Source organism: Echinops telfairi, unplaced genomic scaffold, assembly GCF_000313985.2.
Source record: "Echinops telfairi isolate 266 unplaced genomic scaffold, ASM31398v2 ScPeMD7_9;HRSCAF=40, whole genome shotgun sequence".
Taxonomy (NCBI): domain Eukaryota; kingdom Metazoa; phylum Chordata; class Mammalia; order Afrosoricida; family Tenrecidae; genus Echinops; species Echinops telfairi.
In genome coordinates, this window is record NW_022103906.1 from 73,846,594 (window position 1) to 73,854,140 (window position 7,547).

The 7,547-nt window shown below is 44.7% G+C and overlaps 1 protein-coding gene across 6 annotated transcripts in view; it reads right to left on the minus strand.

The window, feature by feature from the left end:
• Nucleotides 1-7,547, minus strand: part of CLCN3 (chloride voltage-gated channel 3) — a 91,590-nt gene that overhangs the window by 5,378 nt on the left and 78,665 nt on the right. For all 6 annotated transcript variants that reach the window (XM_045286879.1, XM_004696116.3, XM_004696118.3 and 3 more), the window contains 2 exons: nt 7,014-7,412; nt 4,455-4,671 (listed from right to left, as the gene is read on the minus strand). In XM_045286879.1, coding sequence (XP_045142814.1) covers nt 4,455-4,671; nt 7,014-7,412 — 616 coding nt within the window. The remainder of the gene's footprint in view (nt 1-4,454; nt 4,672-7,013; nt 7,413-7,547) is intronic.

Here is a 7,547-nt window from a genome sequence, read left to right on the forward strand (position 1 = left end):
GAAACACAAATTGTCAAGAACAATGAACGCCACTTCTAAAAATAAACCACTCTACTGATAATTAGGAGGCAAGATTATTTTCACTCATGTATCTCTAAAAGTAACCCTCATTTCTTTGTTGACATCGATCAGGGAAAGTGAAGGGTATGAACTTTCACGATGTGGACCCTTGAAGCTGACATTTGGATGATTAAAACAGAAGTCCAGTTACTGGTTTTATAATGGAAGTTAGTGAATTTAACTGTGAGATGTATGCAGTCAAATGACAGTGACAGCCCAAAACCATGAAAAGCTTTCATCTTTAAATCCCAGAAGCCCATTCCCATGGCCATCAAGTGAAAGCCAACTTTCTCTAGTAAGCGTGCTGTGGACATTCTGGCTTGTGGAAGAACGGCACTACGGGACTTCACTTAGCCGAAGTCGTCTGCTCTCACGGCTCTGTTGGTTACAATGGTTACTTGAGACAATGTGGTGAGGAGGGGCAAAGCAGCTCAGAAATGGGAGGTAGTGAACAGGAAAGGCAGAAGTCGGTGCTCTGCTGATGTTTCTTTAAGTAATGTATTGATCCTTAAGAAGAACAATAAACAGAAAAGGTATTGGGACATGGGTGCAACCTTTCCCTCCAAAAAGCTCAGGATCTGTCCTATAGACAACGACCACTCAAGAAAGGCTCTGGTTCGATCGACTTGGATTTATGTCTGGAGTCAGGGAATGTGAACATCTTGGCAAAACAAGTAAGACCTACGAAATTCATGTTTTCCTGTCCAATTCTAGGCAATGATCAATATTGGGCAATATTGCGTGTGCACACATTCACACTGTCAGATCACAAGGTACACTGTGAGAAGTTAGAACTCTCAAGACAAAGTGACCAGTTTAGAGCTTTACAAAGTCAGCTTTACAAAGTCACAGCCCTAAAGGGAGGAGCATACATGATTCGTCTCTTTCGCCAACAGAGAAGAATGTTTGAAAATCAGGCCAGGTTTGGTACTAACGTTAATTCCAGAGAGTGGAAGCAGAATCTACGTGCAATGTGAAACAATTTGTGGGTTTTTTTGAACTGACATGTAATGATCTAATCTAGCGTGTTCCCAAAGTCCATCCCCCAAAACACTAAGTATGATGGGATCACCTCCCACCACCAAAAGGTTAATATTCAAAGCAGCTTTGAAAATTATCGCTCACTACCACCCCTCTCAGGAAGTCATTTTAAAACGCGGAGAGGAGAAAACGGTGTTTTGATGGAGTGTCCTTCTCCATCCAGTATCCTCCTCAGCTCTCGGCCCCAGAGCTTCCACATGGAGTGATGCCCAGTCCTACTGTTCTACGAAACGAAACCATGGTGGGAGATTCGGCTGCATTCAAATATCAAATGTGGACAATCAACAGCGAATTGACATCTTCCTATATTATGGGCAAAGTCTCCCTCGCTTCTCCTTTCCCATTGTCGCCTCGCAGTTAGGGTTCTAGATCTGTTCTATCTCACCCCCAGATCATGATTCTCTACCTCTACGGACCTGCTATGAACTATGAAATGTTGATAATCGTCCAGAACTGCATACGCTCCAAGAAATACTAGGAAGCACTTCTTCTCTGGGCTTAGCCATCGTTTCACTTGAGAATGAAAACACCCGACACCTCCTGACGCAAGCACAGAGAAGGGCTGGCTGCACTGAAAGGCGGGGGTCAACTGCACCCACAGGCTTCAGAAGGCGAAGGCCCTGGTGTTTCGCTCTGTAAAGGTTACAGCTGGGAAAATCCGACGGGGCAGTTCTATTCTGTCACATGGCGGGGAGGGGAGGGGCGGGGCCGGGGGCGGGGGGGCCGACTTTCAGTAGGAACTGACACAATCGCATTCAAAGCTTCCTTTCATACATCAAAGAAAAAAACTCCCTTTGCGAAGGTCCTCTTCCCGAACATTAATAAATCTACTTCTTTTCCTTGAAGGGCAGAGATAACCAAATTTGATGAAGGCAATTAAAAATATTCCTTTAGAAAGAAGCATCCCTCCCCTACGCATTCGACAGTTGGCAGGGTTATGCACTGAGCTGCTAACCAGAAGGTCAGCAGATGTAAAACCACCAGGCACACCGCAGGGCAAAGTGGGGGCCTCCTACTCCCGAACAGAGTCCGTCTCGGAAGCCCGTGGAGCAGCTCTACCCTTTTCCGATGGGGCTGCTATGAGTCGGCGTCCCCTCGATGGCAGATGGTTTTTGGTTTTGATATCCTACGCTGAAGGAGCCCTGGTGGTGCTGTCGGTAAGCATGGGCTGCTAACTACAGGTCAGCGGTTCAAACCCATCGGCTGCTCTGCAGGAGGAAGATGAGGCTTTCTGCTCCCATAATGAGTCACAAAGCCTAGGAAACCCTACAGAGGGTCGCTGTGCATCGCCGTGGATGTGGAGTTTGGGTGTTCGTTTTTCATCTTACACTGACTCCTCCCACACACTTTTACATTTTATATTTTCTATTAAATATTTTTCTTTTTAAAAATATCCATGCTGCAAAAAATCTGGAAATTAATCAGCATAGAATAGGAAAATTAACTCCTCCAGCTTTATGACCATAGCACATCTTGATGAGATAACTCACTACATTTATGTGTTAGTACAAGAAAGGATAAATCATGCCAGGCAGAGAAAACTACTTGAAGCAAAGAACAGATTATAACAACTCAGGTTAGATTCTAATTGAGCTGTTTAGTACGTAAGGCCCAAGGTACCATAAAAGCTCTATGAAAAATTACTCCATTTAACACATACTTAATACGTTTTTAAACAATAGCTTGGTGCCATTCTTTTGTTAAACAGTACTAAACTTAAAAATAGTAACCAAAATATTTTACTAATCTCTCCTCTAATCAAATTTCACACACCCTCCCCTTAATTAAGAGCTTTTGCCTTTTCATGATGTATTTCCCAGTCCCTGAGTTGTTTTAGTTGGTGAACAGTGAAAACCACTAATCATACATCTAATTCCCTAGCTTTGGACTTCTGTTCTCAGTCCAGTGTTCTCTAACACAGTAGCCAAGACCATGTTTTAGTAGTCTTAAGAAATCACAAAGAAGGAAGGGGAGGGAGTCTATCTGTCACTTCTAGTGTTAGACAGTAGCAAGAAATTGGGTTTCACGTCTCGGAAAGAGAGTCTGACTTACTGGACATGGACTTTAAGAAAGTCTCTAAACCTGGCGGTACAGCAACACCCAGACAACATGAGGAAGATGTTTGGCAAACACGAATCTTCACTTTGTTCCCTTTTTCTTCCTTCTCTAGATTGGAGTCGTGTTCTCTGGAGCCCAAATACTTGGTACAAAATGTAAAAATGCCCTTGCCCTTGCTGGGATTCTCTAAATGCTTAGGATTTCGTCCAGGTTCGAGCTGCTCGGCATCCAGTTTATGCATAATCTAAGAACCACCTTGGTTTCTCTTGTCCAGCCTTTCTGTTATCTGCTTTGAGATGAAATAACATTTGAACAACTTCAATTAAGGAATAATAATGTAATGGCAGCAGCCTCGAGAGCCTGAGTGGTGGGCTGGAGCAGGAGAGAGGTGTGCAGGCGGGGGCAGTAGGAGTGCTTGCTAAGTAGGCGTCTGTGCCAGGGGCCCAGGGCGTCTGAAGCACCCAGCGTCCATGTGCAAAAGGCAGAAAAATCATTAAAGTGCATGAGTGTTGCATTTGTCACTAGCAAGTTTATAAAAGATCTGTGGACAGAGGGTAGGTGAAAGCAGAGAAAGCATTCGCGAAAGGAGATTTTTAGCTAATTCCCAAATCTTTTCATTACATAGTCTTGCCCGCATTACAAAGGAGCCCTGGTGGCACAGTGGCTACGAACGCTGGGCTGCGAATCCACACAGTCGGCAGTTCGAAACCCCCAGCAGCTCCTCAGGAGAAAGACTGGACTTTCTACTCCCATCCACAGTGACATCTCAGAACGCTACAGGGGTTGCTGTGAGCCAGCACTGGCTCAATGGCGGTGAGTGTGCTGTTTGGTTTCCCTTCGTTCCACGCTCAACCACAGGCTGGCTGCAAGAAGCAAGCCATGGCAGATCTAGAAGGTCCTTACTAGACTAGCAATGTGAACACTCAAAGGGAAGTCCTTTTAAAAAAAATGGTTTTGCAAGGGTGTTCCCTGCAGATCTGTCTGGTCTACTATCCGAACCTCTCTAAGCTTAACGTGCTGCTTGTTCGCTGGAGATGTGTACCTTTTCCAGCTTACTGTTCCTTCCCAAATGTGGCTTCCTATCTGAAGGAAGAGCTAGCAGTTGGCATCTTTCTTATCCGTTGCCAAGTATGACCTTGACTGACCAGCCCCGTGTGTGTAACCGAACTCAAAGAAAGGCTTTCTAGTTTGAGAGCTGACAGTTCATGCTCTCTCTTAGGAAGAACGTACCAATGCCACTACAAAAAGATCCTAAATTCTATCAAGTGGATCGAGTTCTTGGACGCCAAACTTACCCGTTGTGAGTTACAAGGCATTGCCTCAGACCCAACTTTCGGAAAATATCTACCACGATCTCCATCGGGGTGTGGTCTGTGACTGTAAACGGGCTCATGTCCAGGATGCTCCGAAGTTTCAAAGGACGAGGACTTTCTGCTGGAAGTGACGGGGTGTGCTGTGCAAAACACACCCGAGAACTGCCGACGACGCCCTCTTGCTTCTTCCTAGCGCTTTCTGAAGGGAGATCGAGAACAACGTGCTTTAGAACAGTCGGTAGGTTTGTTTACAGGCAATCTGTAATCAGATAGGAAATAAATGCACCCTCTGGTCCTTTCATTTTGGTTGTTATCGTCTCCCTAATCAAGAGAGGAATCGACTGAAAAGCCATTTAGTAATAATGTTCAGTTTGACAGAGTGAGCATCCTCATACATGTGTCTTTTTAGTATTGTGGTATAATTCCTTTCCCTTTCCTGGAGCTGAAGCTGTTCTGTAACTGCGGGCAACTCAGTGTGCTGGAAGCATGGGCTGTCAGGCCTGTGCCGTACATGACACCACCATCTGTGCCTGGAGCCCGTCATGGGACGGAGCCGAGAGCTTACTCCTCGGGTGTTCCTGTTTGCAGGTGAGCGAGGCGGCCTTTTATCCCTGCTTTGACTACAGTCAGTATTCTACACCCTATGAATGAGCTGCTTCCTCCAGGCTGGTTTTCTTTTCTGATGTGAAGAGTATACTTTTCTGGATGAGTCATGAGCACGAAAGATGGCCTGGAACTGCAATTAGAAGCATAATAGAAAGGCTGATATTTTCCTCGGGTGTTTTATTTGTAAAGGATCTCTTCTGTGTGGTCTGACCAAACTGCTTTTATCCTTTAAAGGTGCTTTAAAAGTTCAAGGGCCTAAAGCATGGACAGGGGTGTTTGCAAATGTAACATTCTTGTAGTTTTAACCATTTCCAGCAACTCCACAGGCCCATAGCCTGCCATTATTAGTAGCGGGGACTAAGTTACAATCCAGCTTTTTTGAGGACTAGTTACAAAGCACCTGGCTTGAATATGAATCACAGACTGAGTGGGAGCTCCTTTCGTCAGGGGGTGAACCCAGCTACCTGCTTAATGGTCTGGAGATGATTAAGTGGCCAGTGTGGGTTCTCCAAGGTTCTACTGCAGAATAACAGTCAGCTCCCTTACAAATAATACCCTTTCCGTGTTCCTGAGGATTTCAGTTAAGACTCGGTGATATCCCCTATTCCAGGGGGATCCAGGCCTCTTTCTCTCTTTCTTAGCAGTAGGCCCACGAAAATCACAGGAAATGTAAATAATCTCTCGTTTTCCCACATCCTTCCTTTCCTTCTTGGCTTTGGTTCCTTCCAATCTTGATAGATATGACCTCCTTTTCCTTTTCTTTGGCAACAGTAAATCGTGAAACATGAGAAACTACATTAATAATAACTCTTCTCTGGCGATCACTTTGCCCCTAGTCATGGCTTAGGAGCAGCAGCACTTGCTCTGTCAAAATACTGCACTCATTTGCCTTCTCGGCAACACTTATCACTCCATTTGAGTATAACACAGCATATTGGGATTGCTTGCTTCTTCCAGTGCGGTAGACTCTTCCTAAACTAAGAAGGATGTTGTCTAGATTCCTCCCATCCCCACCCCACCCCACTTTAATGCCTCTTTCAAACGTTTTCCAGTTTAATTTGAGAAATACAAGGATGGTCTTTGGGGACAGGCCAAATACTCTCATTCCCAATTCCAACTCTTCTAGTAAAAACTGCAAAGTAACAACAGAGAGGCTTGCTGTATTTACTGTCCATCACCTCTGAGGTTGGCGGTGGGGTGGGGAGGGGCACAGGGGTAGTCAGAATGTAATGAAAGAGATCAAATGTTTTACTAGCTTCTTCAGAAATATGGGAGTGAATATACATATTTTGGAAGAACACAATTTGTTCCTCTTCAAAAAGTTTAATTTATCTCCAAGAAATAATGTAGTAAGGCTAATGTCTAATTCAAACTACATATCCAGGCAGCTGGGCAGAAAATCAATAGGGCTGGTATGGTGTTTTGCTTTTGTTTTTCAATCTGGCATTTGACCAAAAAGAAAGTCGCAGTGCGTGTTTTCATTTTAAACTGCATGTTGGAGTTAACATGTTCATGCTGTAAACCCAAATCCACCGTCCGCGAATGCAAACCCTTGTGACCCGACTATGAAAGAGAACAATGAAGGCGATCTTCAGGGCTTCAAGCTAGTTCATGCTGTTCTGCCACGCGCCACGGCTCAGCACGCCCAGCCCAGCTACACTGAATCAGAATCTACAATCTAACAAGATCCCCGGGTAATTCCACTAAAAGGTAGATTCTGAGTCAGTCTATCTAGGGTGGAAATGCAAATTCTCAGAACAGGCTGAATTGGAATGAACCACTTGAAGCCCGGGGGATTTTCAATAATTTGCATTCAAGTAAGCCCATTGTATTTAAATGCAACGCTGTATTTAGCTGATGCCCTGGCACCTGCGAAGATAAAATCGTATTTGGCAAGAAAACAACCCAGCAATGTACATAAGACTTCAAAGGTACCTATTGCAATTGTCAGGTCCCTTCTGAGGGCAAATCCCACTAGTCTTTGAGACTCTTTTGACATTATAACAGGAAAGCCATTGTAGCTGGTTTCATTGATCATGGTTTCTATGTCATCCACTGTCATATTGTCCTGTGTCAGCACAGCCAAGGGTGAGTCATTCCTTCGAGGTCTCATGACGTCGGCAGCCAGGGTGGTGTGAGTGAATTCTTCTTTTGCATCCAAGAAAGGGTAGCCATTCAGTCGGATGTGCGCTTCATAAATGCCTTCCCTACCAAAGGCATCTCCAACCCATTTACTCGTCATCACTGCAGCCATAAGGGGGACAATGTACTCCAAGCCTCCAGTCAGCTCAAAAACAATGACCACCAAGGAGACAGTCATCCTGGTCACACCGCCTGCAACAAGTGAGGACCCTGGTCAGGAAGGGGAGGAACTTCATCATAAGCTACTAGAATGTTTGCTGTTTTTAAGTTTTTTAGAATTGTTTGACTAGGCAGTTGAACACAAAATTTTAAATAGAAGGTAGGCAG